The sequence below is a fragment of the Balaenoptera ricei genome, chromosome 2 (genome assembly GCF_028023285.1).
Source record: "Balaenoptera ricei isolate mBalRic1 chromosome 2, mBalRic1.hap2, whole genome shotgun sequence".
NCBI classification, from domain to species: domain Eukaryota; kingdom Metazoa; phylum Chordata; class Mammalia; order Artiodactyla; family Balaenopteridae; genus Balaenoptera; species Balaenoptera ricei.
In genome coordinates, this window is record NC_082640.1 from 59,078,981 (window position 1) to 59,101,204 (window position 22,224).

A 22,224-nucleotide genomic window follows, 5' to 3' on the forward strand; every position below is an offset into this window, starting at 1 on the left:
AAAGAAGGGCATGACATAATGATAAAGCGGTCAATCCTCCAAGAAGACATAACAATTCTTAATGTGTATGTGCCTAACAACAGAGCATCAAACTATGTGAGGCAAAAACTGATAGAACTGAAAGGAGAAATAGATGAATCCACTATCATAGATGGAGACTTCAACACCCCTCTATCCAAAATAGACAAATCCAGCAGGCAAAAAATCAATAAGGACACAGTCAAACTCAACACCATCAGTCAACTTGATGTGAATGATATCTATAAATTACTTCATCCAACAAGAGCAGAATATACATTTCCCTCACATGGACCATTCATCAAGACAAACCACATTCCGGGCCATAAAACACACCTTAACAAATTTAAAGAACAGAAATCATACAACATCTGCTTTCAGACCACAGTGGAATTAAACCAGAAATCAGTAACAGAAGGTAATAGGAAAATCCCCAAGTATGCAGAGATTAAACAACACATTTCCAACTAACAGGAGTCAAAGAAGACATCTCAAGAGAAATTTTAAAATATTCTGAACTACATGAAAACATAAATTATCAAAATCTGTGGGATGCAGCAAAAGCAGAGCTTAGAGGGAAATTTATAGCATTGAATGCATATAATAGAAAAGAAAAAAGATCTAAAATTAATAATCCAAGTTTCTACCATAGGATACTAGAAAAAGAAGAGCAAATTAAATCCAAAGTAAGCAGAAGAAAATAAATAAGAAGAAGTAGAGCAGAAATCAATAAATTGAAAACAGGAAATCAATACAGAAAAAAATGAAAGCAGAGACTTATCTGGTGGTCCAGTGCTTAAGAATCTGTCTTGCAATGCAGGGGATGCCAGTTCGATCCCTGGTCAGGGAACTAAGATTCCACATGCCGTGGGGCAACTAAGCCTGTGCACCTCAACTACTGAGCCCACACGCCACAACTAAAGAGCCCACATGCCACAACTACTGAGCCCACATGCCACAACTAAAGAGCCCACATGCCACAACTACAGAGCCCACATGCTCTGGAGCCCGCAGGCCACAACTAGAGAGAAGCCTGCGTGCCACAGCTAGAGAGAAGCCCGCACACCGCAACGAAGAGCCCGTGCACCACAACGAAAGATCCCTACTGCCGCAACTAAGACACAATGCAGCCAAAAAATAAATTAAATAAATGTTAAAAAAAAAAACATGAAACCAAAGCTGGTTCTTTGAAAAGATCAATCAGTGTGATAAGCCTCTAGCCAGACTAACTAAGGAAAAAAGAAATAACACTAATCACTAATATTGGAGATTAAAGAGGGAAAATCACTACAGATTCCATGGAAATTAAAAGGATACGCAAGAAATACAACGAACAACTCTATGCCCATAAATCTGATAACTTAGATGAAATGGACCAATCCCTTGAAAGACACAATCTGCCAAAACTCACACAAGAAGAAATAAAAGATCTGAATAGGCCTATATCTATTTTTAAAATGGAATCGATAATAACCTTCCAAAACAGAAAGTACAGGCTCAAATGGGTTCATTGATGAATTCTACCAAACATTATAGAAAGAAATTATACTAATCTTTAAAATATTTATTTATTTATTTGGCTGCACCGGGTCCTAGTTGCAGTACACGGGATCTTTGTTGCCATCTACGGCACCGTTAGTGGCGGCATGCAGGATCTTTTAGTTGCGGCATGCAGGATCTTTAGCTGTGGCGTGCAGTATCTAGTTTCCTGACCAGGGATCGAACCTGGGCCCCTGCACTGGGAGTGCAGAGTCTTAACCACTGGACTACCAGGGAAGTCCCAGGAAGTTATATTAATTATCTACAATCTCTTTCAGAGGATAGAAGCAGAGAGAATACTTGCTAACTCATTCTATGAGAGCAGCATTCCCCTAATGGCAAACCAAAACAAGAATAAAAAAAGAAACTACAGACCAATGTCTCTTATGAACACAGATACAAAAATCCTCAACAAAATATTAGCAAATCAAATTCAAAAATGTATAAAAAAACTACACCTCACAACAAAGTGAGATTTATCCAAGGTATGCAAGACTCATTCAACATTCTAAAATCAATTATTGGAGGCTTCCCCGGTGGCGCAGTGGTTAAGAGTCCGCCTGCCAATGCAGGGGACATGGGTTCAAGCCCTGGTCCAAGAAGATCCCACATGCTGCAGAGCAACTAAGCCCATGTACCACAACTACTGAGCCTGCACTCTAGAGCCCACGAGCCACAACTACTGAGCCCATGTGCCGCATCTACTCAAGCCCCTGCGCTCTAGAGCCTGTGCTCCGCAACAAGAGAAGCCACCACAATGAGAAGCCCGTGCACCGCAATGAAGAGTAGCCCCTGTTCGCCGCAACTAGAGAAAGCCCACGCGCAGCAACAAAGACCCAACACAGCCAAAAATAATAAATAAATAAAAATAAATAAATTTTAAAAATAAAAAATAAAATCAATTATTGTAATCCATCACATCACTGACTAGAAAAGGAAAATCACATAATCATATCAACAGATGCAGAAAATGCATCTGACAAAATCCAACACCCATTCATGATAAAAACTCTCAGTAAACTAGGAATAGAGGGAACTTTCTCAACCTGATAAAGACTATCTACAAAAAGCCTACAGCTAACATCATACTTAATGGTAAGAAACCTGAAGCATTTCCACTAAGATCAGGTACAAGGCAACAATGTCCCCTCTCACCACTCCTTTTCAACTCTGTACTGGAAGTCCTTGCTAATGCAATAAGGCAAAGAAAAGAAATTAAAAATATTGGGAAGGAAGACATAAAATTGTTCATAGATGACACAACCATCTATGTAGAAAATCTGAAAGAGTTAACCAAAAAACTCTTGGAACTAATAAGTGATTACAGCAAGGTTGTACAATATAAGATTAATATACAAAATTCAACTGTTTTCCTATATACCAACAGTGAACAAGTGGAATTTGAAATTAAAAACACCATATCATTTACAATAGCACCCCAGAAAGCAAAGTACTTAAGTATAAATCTAAGTATATATATATATATATATATATATATATATATATATATATATATATATATATACACATGATCTGTATGAGGAAAACCACAAAACTCTGATGAATGAAATCAAAGAAGAACAGAATAAATGGAGAGATATTCCACACTCATGAATAGAAAGACTCAACATTGTCAGTTCGTCCCAATTTTATCTATAGATTCAATGCAACCCCAATCAAAATCCTAGCAAGTTATTTTGTGGTTATTGACAAACTGATTCTAAAGTTTACATGGAGAGGGGAAAGACCCAGAATATCCAACACAATACTGAAGAAGAACAAAGCTGGAAGACTGACACTATTCTACTTTGAGGCTTACTATAAAGCTATGGTAATCAAGCCAGTGTGGTATTGGCAAAAGAATAGACAAATACCTTAATGGAACATAACAGAGAATCCAGAAATAGAATCATATAAATACAGTCAACTGATCTTTGACAAAAAAGCAAAGACAATACAATGGAGCAAAGATAACCTCTTCAATAAACGGTGCTGGAACAACTAGACATCTACATGCAAAATAAAGGATCTAGACACAAACCTTATACACTTCACAAAAATTCACTCAAAATGGATCATAGACATAAATGTAAAACTCAGAATTATAGAACTCCTACAAGTTAGCACAGAAGAAAACCTACACAACCTTGGGTATGGTGAAGGTATTAGATACAACACCAAAGACACAATCTTGAAAGAAATAATTGATAAGCTGGACTTGATTAAAATTAACAACTTCTGCTCTGTGAAAGGCAATATAAGAGAATTAAACGACTGCCACAGACTGTGAAAATATATTTACAAAAGACACATCTGATAAAGGACTGCTACCCAAAATATACAAAGAACTCTTAAAACTCAATAATAAGAAAACAAACAACCCAATTAAAAATGGCCAAAGACCTTAACAGACACTCCACCTAAGAAGATACAGAGGTGGCAAATAAGCATATGAAAAATGCGTCACATCATATGTCATCATATGACAAAAATCTGACAACACAAAATGCTGGCAAGTATGTGGAGCAACAGGAACTCTCATTCATTGCTGGTAGAAATGAAGGCAAAGTGGTACATTTCAGAAGACTGGCAGTTTCTTACGAAACTAAACATACTCTTACCATATGATCCAGCAATCGTGCTCCTTGGTATTTACTCAAAGAAGTCGAAAACTTATGTCCACATAAAACCTGCACACAGATATTTATAGCAGCTGTATTCATAGCAGCCAAAAAGTGGAAAGAACCCAAATTTCCCTTAACTGAAGAATGGATAAACAAAATGTGGTATACCCACATAATGGAATCTTATTGCTCAATAAAAAGAAATGGGGACTTCCCTGGTGGCGCAGTGGTTAAGAATCCGCCTGCCAACGCAGGGGACACGGGTTCGAGCCCTGGTCTGGGAAGATCCCACATGCCATGGGGCAACTAAGCCCATGCGCCACAACTACTGAGCCTGTGCTCTAGAGCTCGCGAGCCACAACTACTGAAGCCCAGGTGCCTAGAGCCCGTGCTCCACAACAAGAGAAGCCAACACAATGAAAAGCCCGCGCACTGCAACGAAGAGTAGCCCCCACTCGCCACAACTAGAGGAAGCCCACACGCAGCAACGAAGACCCAACGCAGCTAAAAATAAATAAAATAAATTTATAACAGAAAAAAAAAGAAATGAAGTACTAATACGTACTACAACATGGATGAACCTTAAAAACATTATGCTTGGTGAAAGAAGCAAGACACAGAGGACCACACACTGTATGATATCATTTATATGAAGTACCCGAACAGGCAAATCCATTGACACAAAAAGTAGATCAGTGGTTCCCAAGGGCCGGATAGCAAGAGGTTTGGGGGAAAGGGGAAGGGACTGCTAACGGGTACTGGGGTTTCTTTTTGGGGTAACGAAAATGTTCTAAAATTGATTGTGGTGATGCTCATTCAACTCTGCAGCCTGGGAGACTTGTGACCTTAGACAAGGACTCTTCCTGAGCCAACTGCTCTCTCTGTAAAATGTCAACCATATGACCCACCTCACAGAGTCAAGCAATTAAACCATGAGTGTGAAAGTGTTTCACAGCAACAGGCACGTAATAGGCATTCCATACAAGCTAAAAAAATAACGAAGTATGCAAAAGTACCTTGTGGTAAATGCTTTCACAAATGTCAGGTGGTTTTATAATTTCATATATAAAATTATAACATACATTATCAGAAATAAGCCATTTTCAGTTTCACATGCTGCTTTCCAAAGACTCACTTGAGCTCAGTGCCCCACTGTTTCAAAGAGAAGTTAATGGAATTTGGATGCCCTGGGGCGGGCTGATTTGCAGCTTGCTCTCCCACCAGCTCTCCAGGGGCAGTTTCCACAGCTAGGACATTTCTGGCTTTTTCTGCAGAAGCATTTGGGTGCGGGTTAATTAAATCTGAAAGAAAGGCAAACAAGTGTCAGTTACTCAGTTTCCACAGGGAACTTGATATCCTACATAGTACACTGTCTTGATATACTATATAAAAATCTATATAGTATATATTATAGTATTTTTTTTTACATGGCCCCTTTATCTTTTATTTATTTATTTATTTATTTGTTTGTTTGTTTTATTTATGGCTGTGTTGGGTCTTCGTTTCTGTGCGAGGGCTTTCTCTAGTTGTGGCAAGCGGGGGCCACTCTTCATCGTGGTGCGCGGGCCTCTCACTATTGCGGCCTCTCGTTGCGGAGCACAGGCTCCAGATGCGCAGGCTCAGTAATTGTGGCTCACGGGCCCAGCCGCTCTGTGGCACGTGGGATCTTCCCAGACCAGGGCTCGAACCCGTGTCCCCTGCATTGGCAGGCAGATTCTCAACCACTGCGCCACCAGGGAAGCCCTATTATAGTATATTTTTAACGTGTACTACATGAAAACACAATCTGTAGGCAGCTAGCGTGTTCTGCAACCATTTTCATCTAAAGTAGACCCATGGTCCTCAAAGGAAGGTGGTTCATGCTTCAAACCACCAAGTTAACAGCATCGGCCCAGGGGAAGAAGAAGCTAGGGCTCCTCTCCGCTGTCCTGTAGATCAGTAAACCTGGTATAAAGCTGTGATCATGGTCCACTCACCTATACTGATAAGGAACAATTTCCAGGATAAACTGTTAGGTGAAAAAAGCAAAGTGCAGACCAGATTACACTAATGCCCTTTTCTGTGAGAAAATGAGGGGAATAGAATATATACATACTTGCTGATCACCAATAGTGACACTGAAAAAATAAGTTTGCATATAAAGGATAGCAGTTCAGTAAATTCATAGGCAAATGCATTGATGCTAAAACATGATCAAATTTCAGAATGTATCTTTAAAACGAAAGTGGTTGAGGGACTTCCCTGGGGGTCCAGTGGTTAAGACTTTGCCTTCCAATGCAGGGGGGTGTGGGTTCCATCCCTGGTCGGGGAGCTAAGATTCCACATGCCTCGTGGCCAAAAAACCAAAAAACATAAAAAAAGAGAAGCAATACTGCAACAAATTCAATAAAGACTTTAAAAATGGTCCACATCAAAAAAATCTTGAAATAAAATAAAATGTAAATGTTTGAAATATTTAAGGTTGCAATGATATGATGCCCAGAATTTGCTTCAAGATAACAACATTTTGGTGCTCGCTTCAGCAGCACATATACTAAAATTAGAACGATACAGAGAAGATTAGCATGGCCCCTGCGCAAGGATGACACGCAAATTCATGAAGCGTTCCATATTTTTAGATTGGGATTGACATATATACACTAATATGTATAAGATGGATAATAAGAACCTGCTGTATAAAAAAATAAAATAAAATTCAAAAATTCAAACACAAGAAAAAAGATAACAACATTTTGTTATTTAACAAATAAATAATATTTGCCTCAAATAACATGTTATTTGCTTCCAAATAACAAAATTAAGTGGGTAAATATATCAATGAAACAAGATGGGTCGTGAAATACTAATTGTTGAAACTACCTAATAAACGTGTGGGTAATATTATGTTATGCTCTCTTTGCATATGTTTAAAATTTCCCATAAGACCCATAATAAAAACTTACTTTTCTAAAGTTTTGATAAAATGTATCCAACAATAAATACTTTGTATTCTTCCAAACGATATAATCTCTCTGAGAATATACATGTTTGTAAACAGAATTTAACATTGTTTTACAATAATCAATTTGATCTATACTCCCCTTGAATAAAGCATCCCTACGTTGGCAATATCAACCATCACTCCTTCAGTGGACTGATGGAACGCTGGAACACTGATATCCAAGAAAAAAATTCCTTTCTAATCAGATGAGCACACAACCTGAGTTCACTTAGAACAGGTCACTGTGAAGGTCATCGAGCACTGGTAGAGAAGGCAGAGCACAGGGAATCCTGGGCTCAGGGGCCCTTGAAAATTGATGTTCCAAACGAGAACACCTTACGACGGGCTCACACTTTGTTGGCAGGTCACCAACTTGACCACAGTCAGCATGGGAAGGGCTCCGGGAACACACTGGGAAAAGTATGCTGGCTGTGACACGAAATGACCGCTGTGTATCCATGAGGGGAACTGGGGCCTGCCCAGGAGAGTCAACACCTGGCTCATAGTAGCATTCTAAGTAGAAAAAGCAAGAGGGTGTGTTGGGAGACAGAAGAACTACAGGCTTCACAATGGATTACAAGATTAAGTCAAGAAGGCCAGAAGTTACAAACTACCACTGGTTCCTGATTCTTGGTTCAAGTTACCACTGTGTATGAAGCACTAGGTGCTCAGGGTACAACAAAAAATGAGAGAGTTCTTGCCCTAAAGGAGAACACATCTAGGAGAAAGATATAAAATAATAAAATGTTAAGCTCCAAGTCACCACCGAATGCATTGAGTCCCTGGTATCCAGACTTTCCTCTGAGCCTTAGGGTCCAGGAGATGCCTTGGGGATTTTCAGAGGGAGAGAAGGAAGGGGTCCCACTCTCAGCTTCAACCACAGTGGTTCCTCTTTTCACTCTTTTATATCCTGGAGTTCCTCTTGAGATTTCATTTGGAAAAAAAGAGTTCCAATAAACAAACAAAAAATACGTTCAAACACCACTAACTGGGTCCAGTTTCTTCTACCTACTTTATTTGGCAGGACACAGAAGCCCTGAGCTGGGGCCAGAAGGCAGTCACCTGCTCCTGCAGTGACAACAGCCTCATGGCGGGTGCAGTGACTTACCGGGTAGAGGCAGGCACCCGACATCTGTGAGTGTGTGTCGGTCATTGGGCACACGGGTGCACCGCCTCTATTTCAGACAAAGGTAAAGCCGACACCCAGGCTTCCCGGAGGCTGGTCTTTCGCAGACCCCTCACAGGCAAAGCATTACAACTCTAAACCAAACCAGGAAATAAACACAGCGCACTGCATCTGTTTCTGTTTCGAGCAGGGTCCAGCCCCTTCTTCCTGTGTGGGTTGGCAGCAAGGTGAGGAGCGGCCCCTCTGCGGGTGAGACTGTCAAGCGCTCTCGCATAGCCAAGCACCTGTTACCAGGACGCCCAGGCCTGGCAGCAGCCCTGGGCCCACACTGGAAATGGTCCCTGAGGAACTCAGGCCCTGGGGGTGGGGTGCAGAAAAGGGACCAGAGGCCAGGGAGGATGTTGGCAAAACCAACCGCTTCTAAAAGTCATCATTTGACGTGAAAAAGAAGCCATTTCCCAGTTTTAGCTATATTGTTTTGTCTGGTTTTTGGTTGTTAAAAGACCACGTGAGATTTCCTTAATTAAAAGCGGAGCTGCTGGCTTCCCCTCAATACGTGTCCTAACATTAGCATTCAGGGAACCGCCTCAAGAAGGACACAAACTAGGACAGGGCAGTATTTCCTTGAAACCCTTAAGAGGATGGGTTGGATTCACGAACATGTGCTTTATCTTGCAGCTGCAGTGGGGAGAGAAAGTCTGTGCTTGAAGAGTTTTGGTGTTCAGACCTTCTCTGTTATTTCTGAACATTTCCCAATGCCTAAATGACACCTCTGAGCAACTTTTAGACTACAGATTTCCTGGGTTCTGATTCCAGCACAGCCTCTATCATTCTGGCGTGGCCATTCCCAGATCTCCAGGAGTCCTTCCCACTGAACGCATTCTAACACCAGGGGCCCTGTGGGACCCACAGCGGGAGGCTCCTGCTCACATCTGGACACCTCCGTGAGTCTTCCCTCCTCTCCGGCTCCTAGCTCCTGTTCGCAGAGGGCAGAACAGGGTGCCCAAGATGCAGCATCCTCCAAGAAAGGAGGGAAAAGCACTGGGAAAAGGCCATTGCCATGTGTGTCAAAGATACCGCAAAAGAGAGCCTGCAAGTCCCCACTGGGAGCTGGTGGAGGACACTCAGAGTGGGGTTAACCTGAAAAAGCTTTTTTTCCTTTATCAAAGTGAGTTTAACCCAGATTGTGAAGGCGTGGTCAGCAGTACAGTTATCTTCCAAGTAAGGGCACAGCGTGCATCTAACCCCGAAAGGAAGAGGCAGCAAGCCACCGGGTCTGAGCGTCCCCAGTGGGCCAGCCCACGTGTCTGGTTAATCACGCATCCGTCTGCTCTCTCCCGTGCCTCACCAAGGACGTAAATCTTGTGAGACCTGGCCCCCAGCCTGATTTGCTAACAGCTGCGTACCCAACAGCAGCCACAGAGGAGGGACTCAGTAAATACTGGTAAAATGGTTGAAGGAATGAATAAACGACTGCCATTGTGCGGCAGGGAGGGCCTTCTGGAGGCTGAGGAAATCAGGCAGGAGGCAGCAGGGCCCCGTCGTTCTCTAAGGAACTACGCTCATCATCCCTCCTGACTGCCCCTCTCCTGCCACCTCGCCTCTGAGAGACCCCCTGCATTAGGGGTGGGGAGCACACCTGACTCCAGGGCTTCCCTCTCTTGCCCTCTCCCACCACCCTGCACTCCTGCAGCCGGCTCGGTACCCCAGCACACCGCCCGTTCACTGCGCCACATCGCACCCAGAGCCAGGCCCAGCCTGCCTCCACAGGCACCACACTCCAGCCCACCACGGACCGTCTCCTCCGGATCTTCTTCAGGAGGTTCCCCCCGACTCCCCCAGCGACACTGCTGGAACCTAACCCTGCTCATCGTCTCCCTCCCTTTCACAGCCTGATGCTAGGAATCACGGAACCCTCAATCCAGAAGGAATCAGACAGCATCTTGCTCCCAGAGGGGGAAACGGTGTGTGCCCTTCGTTCCATAAGCTTTCTGCACTAGATCAGGCTGCCTCTCAGCTACAAGGCTGATAATCACCGTGACTTACACTTTAAAACAACACATGGCATTCTGTAGTGCTTTACAAACAGGATAACATAGAAGCACAGCTTCTTTGATGACTTTAGGGAACTGTGACATGAAACGATTCCATGGAATTCCTGTGGCTTTGCTAATGTGGGGCCTGCGTCCCACCCTACGGTTTCCCTCCCACCAGTTCCAGCACTGGCACAGAGGGCGCGGCTCAAACTGGGGGAGGACTGGCACGAGCAGCCACTTCCCTTCCCCTCCCCCTGCTCCCACACAAGCCGAGAGGCCGGCAGTTACTCTCAGGCTGCTTCAGAGAAGGAAAGCTGTGCTCATCCCTCAAACCATCTTCGCTGCACCATTTTCCTCCTGTGATGGTGAGGGCTTCTGTACTCCTGAACTCACAGGAAGTCTTAAAAAAACAAAGTCGTGTTATCCCTGACTTGGTTGCCTATTAGTTTACATGGGAAATGAAGTAAACAGAACGTGCTGGACACACGGCTTGTAATGAGGCTGTTAGCTCGCTACAAGCCTCCTTTGGGTTCTGGCTGCCTCATTCCCAACAGCTATGAAGGACTGCAGACTCTTGATTTTATCTTTGCAAATTATTCCTTTGTGTTGAAACTAGGTCTTTATCTATCCAAACACTGAAGACTAGCAGAGTGGTGTCTGAGGCGTGGCATACTTTCAGAGGCCAGGCTGCAGATGGAAGGCAGACAGATCAGATAAAACAAAGTCATCTCACTTTCTAATACTTGATTGACTAATGTAAAGCTGCAAATTTCAGTCACACAGATGAACAGATTCTTACTCTAGAAACATGAACTCTTGAAAACAAATTTAATGTAGGCAATTATGTGACACTGCCAGCTGCCTATCCAATACCCATTCTAGCTCTTCCTTACAGACCCTGGTTTTGATGGTGGCCACATGCTCAGCTAAAACACTGGTCTCAAACTCCATTCCAGAGTCCCCATGACACAGTTCTAGTTAATAAGGCATAAAGCAAGAGTTTTTGGGAAAGCTTTCTCCTTTTTGATATAGGTACCACTCCCAAAGGCAGCTAGCATGAGGGAAGCTAATACTCTAAGGCTGGAGAACAGAATGGGTCCCTCAATGGCACTGGGGAGGAGCTTCGCCAGCTATGAACTGCCATCATGAGACAAATAAATCTCTATTTGTAAGTCCCTATTAGGTTTCCTGTTAATTGCGGCTGAACATAATCCTAACCGATTCAAAATGATAATACCATATATGTATGTACACATGTGTATATATAATACACTTGACACTTTACACTTAACAATGCAGTTTCCCATCTGACCCTCAAAACAGAACTACTGGCGGGATGGGGACGGGTGGGGGACAAGGTTGTTGTTAGTATTCCTTCCAATCCCATCCAGCCAACTGCCTGGGCCTGGGACCTGGATGGCACCCTCTGCCTTCCCTCTCCCTCAAAGCTAATCTCACCTTTTAATCCACCAGTTCTCCCACCATACAATCTCCCAACTCTGCCCACTTTTTTCCATCTTCTCTGCTGCAACCCTACTCAAGGATACTATGATTTCTAGGCTCAACCAGCCTTCTAACTGGTCTCCCTTCCTCTTGTCCTGCCAAGGAATCCATTCTCACCCACTCGGCCATGGTTAATCATCTCAAATGCATATCCAACCCTATCATTGGCCGTGCCTTTGCTTATCTTATAAGCCCTTCCAGGTCTGGTCCCTGATCATCCATCCAACTTTCTCTGTGTCACTCCTGTCCACACACTCTACCTTCGAGTCAGGCCCTGGTCTCTAGGGTCTCCAGGTCTTTCCTTTGCCTGCTTCACAAGGCCAGCTCTTCAGGACTCAGTTCAGCCCTCTCCTAGTCCAGGAAGCCTTCTCAGACACCACCAACACCCTACCCTCCAACACCCACACGCAGGTAAGCTTCTTGTGCTCACCTCTGGCCCTGTGCTTACCAGACTGCATTGTGCAGGCCTCTTTACCTGTCTGGGTCCCTCACTAGACCACACACTCCTTGAGAACATGACCCATGACTTATTTGTCTTTACATCCCAGGCACTGGCACAATGTCTAAATACAAGAATGTCTGGAGTGAAAGACTGAATGAACAATCTCCATTTTACGGATAAAGAAACTGAGGCTCAAAAAGAGAGGTACGCTCAAGACATTACAGCAAGGGTCAGCAAACTTCTTCTTAAAGGCCCAGATAGTAGTAGATATTTTAGACTGGTGAGCCAAATGGTCTCTGTGACAACTATTCAACTCTACCACTGGTGTGCAAAAGCAGCCAAAGACAATATGCAAATAAATGAGTGGTGCTTTATTCTGATAAAACTTCATTTCCACAGGCTGCAGTTTGCTACCCTTTACTGGAGAGAAAATGACTCACTCAGAGTCTGACAAATAGTAAATATCAGAGCCAAGACTCAAACCCAGGCCCACAGGGATCCTTCCACCAGACAGAGCTGCCTTCCAAGATACAACTGCCTGTCAAACGTTAATTCCCTATATCTTTCCCCATGTTGAATGTCGGTGCTAGGAGGGTACTGATGGGTGACACCTATTAGACAACAAATGAAAATGTTACCAAAAACTGGGTAACAAGGAGAGGACAGTAGGAAAAGTTTTATTTTTTAATGTAAATCAGAGTAATAAAAACATTTGTCTTCAATCCTAGCTAGAGTTAGCAAGATTTAGGATAAACAGAGCAGATAACTACAAGCATGGCTTCAGAGACATGACAGAGCACCACCACATACCTTAACTCATTTTATCTTTTAACCAATCTTTATCTAAAATAATGATAAAAAAGGAGGGTGACTAAAATCTAGCCTTTTCTTCTTGTCTTCCTCCTTTAGACTTTCTGACTTCCTGAATAATTATAGTCTTGCAAATTGCCTGGTCGTCCAAAGTTTCATTATTTGTTCTTAGAAGCTATATAAAAATCGGCAGAAGTTCAAAATTACAGTCGTTTCTGCACATAAAATCTTCAAGGGCATTCCACTGCTCTTAGGAGAGTCCAAAACCCCAAGCCCAGAGGTCCAGGCCCTTCCCACCCTGGCCCTGGGTGTGCCTCCAGGCTCAGCTCACTGCCTTCCCCCTCTGGCCACACCCTCCTTCTAGCTCCTGGAGGGCACTGCGCTCCCCTTACCTGGCCTGACTCCTGGTCATCCTCAGATCTCAGAGAGTGTACCCACCCACCCCAAAGCTGTGCTCAACCCATTCATGGCCCTTGGTACCCTGTACCTTCCCTCTCATGTGATCTCACTTTTTCTTCACTCTGCTTGACTAGAAACTCTGTGAGGGGGGGAGATCCAAGCCCATCACAGGCATCTACTTGCTGAATGAATGAGTAAACACCAGAGGGTGCCAACTCCAAATTCCCATGCTAGAGTCCCAAAACCAAATGCAGAGAACCAAATGCAGAGAACCAAATGCAGAGAACCCAATGCAGAGAACCAAATGCAGAGAACCAAATGCGGGCTGCAGGTGTTTTTACCGGCTCCCTAGCCTCAGCACTTTGGCTTAAAAGAAGGAAGGATGCGTGTTATAAAGAGACCACAGGGCTTCGTTCCTTTGGTCCTCCTCTCGGTGTAACGCCTGAGTCTCCCTTAGAGAGAAGTGCTTGGTGTCCTCAGAAAGAAGGCACAGAGGCAAGGTGAGTACCGTCTGTGCCAGAGGCACTAGCGACCACCATGAATACTGCTGGTTTCCCTGCAGGGCTTCCAGTCGTTCCAGTGACTGATACTGAGTTATAGAGCTTCTTTTGATCAAAAGCACTATAATAGTGGTTTTTTAAATAACTCAGTCATCAATGAGCAGAAGTAGAAATTAAACATAGAGGGGGTTTTGGCTTGAAACTGGAGGCATCCTCTCAGCTCCTGCTATCATTAGGGTTAAGACATCCATGAAAATGACCTGAGAACTCTCATAGCACAGCATAGGAAGAGGAATGAAGTACACACAGTAATTTCTCACTGACCAGAGGGTTAACCTGCTGATTGGTAAAAACAAGGCTGGCAGGAAAACAGGGATTTGGAGGAAAAAAATAATTTAAGAAGTCCAAGAAGGCGTTTGTTTCCAAAACAAGTTGGCTGCACACGTGCCAATGCCACCTTTCATTTACAGCGAGCTTGACTGTAGCCTGTGTTTTCCTGAGCAAAGGTCCCGCAGGTGTTACAAAGCTTGGACCACACCTCTTTATAGGCATGAGAACTAGCCCATGCTGGCTAAATTCCAATATGAGCTCCTTCAATCCTTAAGAAATGCTGGTGTGATGGCCTGGCCTTTTCATGCCTTACTTCAAGGCCCAGGGGTCAGGTTTCTCTGGGCCTGCTCTTCTCCCTGTGTGAAGGGAGGGACCACAAATACAGCCCCACCTCAGCAGTCCCTGCAGGGGCTGGGTCGGGGGATGGTCTGTGTATAACCATAGTCCTGTTCTTTCAGTTAACAAGGCTCAGCACCACCAGACAGTCATGAGAAGATCACAGGGTTTTAATTTTTGATATTCAAATATAAAACCACATCATCTCCATACTGCAATCGGCCCGGGATCAGCATGAGTTATGGAAATACCACAGATCCAGGATAAAATGGAATTAGTGTCTGATAGTTAAAATCTTCCCAAGAAGCATCACTGAATCACAGTGAGTGCTTTGAGAACATCTTCCCAGTGTGCACACATATCTGTGCACAGGGCTGCGGGTGTGGGTGCTTCACCTTCAGACAGGGTAGAGAGCAGGCTGGTCCTGGAGTCAGACTGGACTTCAGCACCACAACTCACTACCCACTGCCCTCAGCCGTACCGTCTCTTTAGGATGCTTAGCACCAGCCTTGCCTTACTCCTGAGGTTGTCATTGGGCTTGAATACAATTCTGTACATGGACACAGAAGCCCTCAATAACTATGGGATGCAGCCCATTTATAAGGGATCATCACCATTATTTTCATTCTCAATTCCTCTGCTAAGCTGACTTGCTACGTCAAACGGCGATACACAAAGCACTGACACAGGTGCCCTCCCTTTCTGACCTACCTGTGTTGTCTCTGGCCACAAGACCCTTAGAAAAATCCCCTGGAGTCGGGGAGGTCCTGCTGTCCCACTTTACCATGTCGAGACTGTTGCAATATTCCCATCTCTTCTGCTGAAGCTCTTGTAACCAGTAAGTCATGAGTTGACGATTAGGGGCCTAAAAAGAAGGAAGGGGAAAAAGTGTTATGGCCACCAATAACATAGAGAGCTTAAAAAAATAATTATGCTTTGTGAGGACAGACTGGACACCTTGCCACATGAAAGGGAGAGTTAAGAAGAACAGGTCAAAGAAATTTCAATTTCAAGATTAGTAACTTTTGTTCACTACAATTGGTCAAGAAAATAGCAATTTTTACATAAAGAATTTAACCCTAATAATAAGAAATCTTTTTAAATTCTAAAATTACAGAATGATACAATATAACATTTTCCTCAAAAGGTTTTAGGAAGGCTTGATATCCCCAGTGCCCTTTCACTCTGAGCACCTATAAATTCTCTTAAGAAGTCAAATCTCACATGGGTATGGATAACATCCCTGCCAAATCAAATCAAATAATGGTATTTAGATCCTGTCAGCAACCGGGAGAGTGAGCAAAGAAAACTGCAGATTAAAAACTAGAGAGGACATCTATTACAATGGCTAAAGTTTTTTAAAATTGATAATACCAAAGGCTGGAAAGGATATAGAGCAACTGGAACTTTCATTCATTGCTGGTGGGAATGTAAAATGGTGCAGCTCTTTGGAAAACGGTTTGGCAGTTCCTTATAAACATACACTTACCAAGTGACCCAGCAACCCCACTCCTAGGTATTCAACGAAGAGGAATAAAAATATACATTCACAAAAAAGCCTGCATGCAAATGTTCAGAGGCTTTATTCATAATCGCCAAAAAGTGAAAACAAGCCAAATGTCCTTCATCTGGTGAACAGATAAACTGTGGCACATCCGTACCATGAAATACTATTCATCATTAAAAGGAGCAAACGATTGATTCACACAACGTGGATGAATATTACATGCGTATGTGAAAGAAGCCAGTCCCAAAAGGCTATACAATTCCATTTATGTGACATTCTTAAAAAGGCCAAATTATAGGGACAGAAGACAAACCTGTGGTTTCCAGGGCTTGGGTGAAGGGAGTAGCTGACTACAAAGGGGCAGCACAAGCGGATTTTGGGGTAATCAACCTATTCTGCACCATGACTGTGGGGGTAGATACATGATTCTACGCATCTGTCCAAACTCAAAGAACTATATACCACAAAGAGTGAATTTCACTATAAACACTAAAAAAAAAAAAATCAATCAAGATACAGAGGGAACACAAAACAATGAACCTAGCTATAAACAAACAAACTAGATGGCAGGTGTGGGTCACAGGTCTCCAGGCTGCCCCCCAAAAGGAGTCCCAAGGAGAAGGATGCCATGGCATGATTATGGGAACCAGTGGCATCCAGTAAGGTGTATAGACATCAGACACAGTGGTTTCAGCACCTATAAATTCTACCCCAGGGTCAGAGGCAATCTGGAAAACTGCTCTGTAGGCCCGAGAGCAAGTAACAAGCCAGAGACCAAACCTCTACTGTCCACAAGCAAAGTGCTCTTGCTACAACCTGGAGTCTTTTTAGTGACACTTGCAGGCACAGCCCTGGTAAGGAAAACCATTCACTACATGATCTCTGGGTATCTTACAGAAAATCCCTCCAACTATCAGCCAAGCCATCATTTCATCCATACATTCAACCGACATTTACTATCAATATTTATCTATCAGGAACCTGGAATCAGGGCTTGTGAGAAAGATAGGAAAAATAAATCAGTAGTTTCAAGAGTGTGTTAAGTGCTATGACAGAGGTCAGAGTGGGTGAGGTGGGGCTGTTGTGACTGGAGGGTGCAGAGGAGATGGGGCAAGGGTCAGGTACTGAAAGTTTAGGAAAACTGCTACCTGTGGATTCAAAAGGTTCACAGTCTTCTCCAATAAACATAAACTCTGAGATGTCTCCATTTTTCTAACATCCAGCTCAGTGCCAGATGCATATTTGTTGAATAAATAAGTGAAGAAATGAATGAACAAGTAATCATAAAATGATGGAGAAGCTTGGTCTTAAAGGGAAAGCAGCCGGTGGCCAGAAGGACAAGACAAAAAAGAAGCTCCAGGCAGAGATAAGAGTATGTGCAAAGGCCCAGAGGCAAGACAGCACAGGCAAGGGGAGGCTGGAAGGGGGGTGGAGGGGGGCGGGGCTGGGATAAGCAGGGACCACGCCCAAAGGGACTCGAGGACTCGAGTGCCTTCCTGGATTCTTGGCAGGGCAATGATGAGATGAGACAAAGTCATTGCTCTTGGAAAGGGGGTGGGGGAGGGGGGAAGCAGGGTTCAGGTAGAAGAGGAGATTCGCTCAGGCCCAGGAGCCCTAAAGCGCAGCTGGCGTCTGAGTGGCAGTTTGGTTGCAGGGTGGACACTGGGGGCTCAGCCTGGCTCCGAGGCAGGATAAGAGACCCCAGCATTCCCAGAGGAGGGGAGAGAGTGGCTGGAAGAGTAAGGGGTTGGGAGACAGCCAAATCAGAACCCAAAGCCCACCTAATCCCTCCTCCTCCCTCCTTTCACAGAGTCCATACTGAGCCCCTAGTCTCCCGACCCCCAGCTTAGGCGAAAGTGTGTGTTTTGACAGTGGGTGCATGTGTGTGCACATGTGTGCGTGTGTACTGGTCCTCCCACCAGCTCCCCTGCCTGGAGCCCATCCCCATCCCCATCCCAGGGAGAAGACCATACTGTGTCAGATCCATCACTAACCTCTCTAGCTGTTTCCTGCAATGCAAACACCATGAGAAAGCTGCTTGTTACAAGAAAGCCTTTTCCCTTTAAATCTCTGAGTCTTAAATTCTGACTGAGGAACAGTTAGTAACCTCTTAATCATCTCTCACTAAATTCCTCGGGCAAAAAAACTTTTAGATCACATGCTCTCAATGTCTGACATATTATTCATGTTACAGAAATCTGGTCAACAAGGCAGGCAAAACTACCTCGAGACAATGATTAACTGGGGTTCATTTCCTTTAAAAAAAAAAAAATCTAGCAACCACTAAAAGCATCTCGAATTCAATCCCCAAGCAGCTGTGAAAGGCTGTTGGGGGCACATGGCTCCAGGGCATGTGCTATGATCAAGGAGGCGGAGAAGCCCCCAGAGGCCCTTCCCTCAGGGAGCTGAGACCCACTAGACGAGACGGCACAGGATTAAAAGTAGAACAGCACAATCAGCAGCGATCCACAAAGCCTCTGTGTTTCCCATTTGATGTCTTTTAAACAGAGACTGAACAGAGATTTGGCCTGTTCAGTCTTAATTATATGTAGAATCACAAACTAGTCTCTTCATTGCCCCAGTCTTGGTTAGTTAGCCAGGTAAAGTTAGTCTAGATCTGCCCCATCCAAACACAGTAGCCGCTAGCCACACATGGCTCGTGAGCACGTGAAATACGGCTACTACCACATGATGAGATATTATAGACACAGTGGGTTAAATAAAATCTATTTATTAAAATTAATTTTAGGGGGCTTCCCTGGTGGCGCAGTGGTTGAGAATCTGCCTGCTAATGCAGGGGACACGGGTTCGAGCCCTGGTCTGGGAAGATCCCACATGCCGCGGAGCAACTAGGCTCGTGAGCCACAACTACTGAGCCTGTGTGTCTGGAGCCTGTGCTCCGCAACAAGAGAGGCCGTGACAGTGAGAAGCCCACGCACCACGATGAAGAGTGGCCCCCGCTTGCCGCAACTAGAGAAAGCCCTCGTACAGAAACGAAGACCCAACACAGCCAAAAATAAATATAAATAAATAAAAATTTTTTTAAAAAATTATAAAATTAATTTTACCTGTTTAATGTGGGTATCTGAAAACTTGTAAGTATATAACTGGCGGGACTTCCCTGGTGGCACAGTGGTTAAGAATCCGCCTGCCAGTGCAGGGGACACAGGTTTGAGCCCTGGTCTGGGAAGATCCCACATGCCGCAGAGCAACTAAGCCCACGAGCCACAACTACTGAGCCCACGTGCCACAACTACTAAGCCTGCGTACCACAACTACTGAAGCCCGTGCACCCTAGAGCCCGTGCTCTGCAACAAAAGAAGCCACCGCAATGAGAAGCCCGCGCACCGCAACGAAGAGTAGGCCCCGCTCACCGCAACTAGAGAAAGTCCGTGCGCAGCAACGAAGACCCAATGTAGCCAAAAATAAATAAATAATTTTTTTTTTTTAAGTATATAACTGATTCACATTGTCTTTATTGAACAGTGCTGGTCTAGATCATGATGGCAAACAAATTTCATTTTGAGAGCCAAGGTTGGTGGGAGATCTGGCTAGGTGGGAAACCCAGCGGATGGGAAACGGCCTTGGGGATGACCAAGGGCATGGGGTTCTTGAGAGTGTGGGGCAGCCAACATTATTCACCTCCCAAAGGACTTTATGACTCAAATAACTTTCTTCTTTAACTAGGTACCTCCACATCTCCAACCACCCCATGCTCTGTTAATGTCCATGGAGATGCCAACATTATTTGGGGACCCCGAAGAATGGGTCTGGCTGGTCTGGCTGATGGCTCACAGTTTCAGTGTCTTCACTGCCCCCTCCCAAAGGAAGGCAAGGACCCTCGAGTGATCTGGCTTCACAGACAGCACCTCAAGGAGTCTGTCACCAGGGCTCGCTCCACTGAGCTGCAGCCCGGCTGGTGACAAATGAGCCAGTCAGTGCTGAAGCTTATCACCACCACCAGCATAACCCAGAGAGAATCAATATCTGCCCCACCCTACCCCAAATCACCATTTTAAATGCTTTAGTCCCACATTCTGGAAAGCCAGACAGACATTCCAATCATGCTGGAAGGAGCAGAGACGAGGCAAAGCTTCACAGCTCAGCAGACAGTAAGAGCCGATGCCAGGCAGGCATCCAACAGGTCAGTGTCAGCATCTACTGTCTGAAGTCTCACCGGGACCATATCCTGAGTCTCCCATGACACCATTCTCTCCAACTCCTACTCATTCTTCAAAACCCAAATAAGGTTTCCCTGACCTGCGTGCTCTTTCCGTCCTCGGAATGGGGAACTCACAGCACCATGTAGCCCAGGACAGCTTCCCATGGCAGTGTGCGTTCTTCACTAGTCTAAGTTCTTTCAAGACAAAGGCAAAACCTGCTGGCCTCAATATGGCCCAAGATGCGTAGCAAGTGACTGGAATGCAGTTAAGCATTCATATATCTGACTCATTCTTTCCTATGTTCAGCTACTGCTACTGCCTCAAAACTGCTAAAATTATAGTTCAAATATGGCACCAAATCCCAACATGAGAGACCATGCCAAACATCTTGGAAAGCCATTCTGGTTGTCCCCTACACAGCTGCACGAATGTCCTGGGGAGCTGGGGGCAGACAAGGACTGGGTGGGCACAGTCCTGATATGACAGACATCTGCTGCATTTAGGCACCATGACGTGAGGTGCCAGTTCAGAGAATGGAAACCAGACCATGCCTCGTCCAGCTTGAGGTGGAATTCAGTCCCTGAAAGCTGGCTGAGAAGAACCATGTGATACTCCAGCTGTTCCCACAAGCCTTTGCACCCAGACCTCTAGTAGCCCAAAACAAGTCCACTCTTGGGGAGATGGGCCCCAGACACCTGTCTCTTCTCTTGGGCCCCAGGGACTTCCCTCTCTCCAACACCAGTTCTTTCCTTGGTGCTCAGAAAAGTTCCACAGTAAAGTTAATTCATCTCAACACACATTTATTAAGGGCCCACTCTTGCAGGCAAGTGCATTACTGGGGATGGGGGCTGGAGCCACAATCTTGCAGCACACACAGGGAGTCAGGCCTCATCTCCTAACTACATTCTCACTGTACCACCAACTGACCCAAGCACTCTTATCCCCTGGGTCTCCAGCCCTTTGGTAAAGAATCTCCATCTAAAAAGACTCAGCACATTTTAGAAGCTATAATAATGCTCATTTCCTTTAACCAAAAACTCCATTCCTGGGAATCTATCTAAAGTAATCCAAAAGAAGAAAAAGGAGGAACACCATATACATAGAAATGTTTGTTCATTCACTTGGCAAATATTTATTAAGAGCCTGAGTTAGGCCAATGCAGCAGTCAACACTAGGGGTACAGAACTGGGTGAGACCTGGTCAATTTTCGGCTCTCAGACCCTCCCAATGAGCAAACGTTTCCTTCATACCAGCAACAGACAGTTAGAAACATGTTCACAATTACAAACAAAACACAAAATGCATAGGTATACATTTAAGAAATCTGTATGCATTATAGAAACTTAAAAAAAAATCCAGCCAAAATTCTAAAAAGTTCTTCAAAGCATGGGAAAGAAATTATAAAATTCATCTGAAGTTTAACCTTTGAGAATTCTGAAAAAGTAAATGAGGCATGAGGCTTTGCCCTACCAAATAAGTAAGCATATTATAAAGCCACAATAATGAAACCAGCATTCTACTCTCAGAGGATCAAAATACAGGGCTAAATAGATATAAAATACTTATGTAGCATTTCAAATCAAATCAGTGGGAAAATTATTAATTATTAAACAATGACATTAGGACAACTGGCTAAAAATTTGGAAAGAAATAAAAGTATTATGAATTACGACCTAGGTGTGAAACCTAGGTCACAATATAAAAGAAAATAAATTCAAAATTGATTCAAGATTGGAATGTAAAATAAAAACCATTTAAATTAGTAGAAGATGCCTATGTAAATTAAAATTAAGTTTCTGGGGCTTCCCTGGTGGCGCAGTGGTTGAGAGTCTGCCTGCCAATGCAGGGGATGCGGGTTCGAGCCCTGGTCTGGGAAGATCCCACATGCCACGGAGCAATTGGGCCCGTGAG

The 22,224-nt window shown here is 44.2% G+C and overlaps 1 protein-coding gene and 1 non-coding gene across 7 annotated transcripts in view; one reads left to right on the forward strand and one right to left on the reverse strand.

The window, feature by feature from the left end:
• Positions 1-22,224, reverse strand: part of TBC1D2B (TBC1 domain family member 2B) — an 87,519-nt gene that overhangs the window by 51,327 nt on the left and 13,968 nt on the right. For all 6 annotated transcript variants that reach the window (XR_009500756.1, XR_009500757.1, XM_059912649.1 and 3 more), the window contains exons 2-3: positions 15,355-15,508; positions 5,317-5,482 (exon numbers count right to left, since the gene is read on the reverse strand). Coding sequence is in view for 4 of the 6 variants with exons in the window: in XM_059912649.1 (XP_059768632.1) it covers positions 5,317-5,482; positions 15,355-15,508 (320 nt within the window). In the remaining 2 variants the exon portion in view is untranslated. The remainder of the gene's footprint in view (positions 1-5,316; positions 5,483-15,354; positions 15,509-22,224) is intronic.
• Positions 6,691-6,797, forward strand: LOC132361774 (U6 spliceosomal RNA). Its single transcript, XR_009502042.1, has one exon. It is a non-coding gene; the product is annotated as a U6 spliceosomal RNA (small nuclear RNA).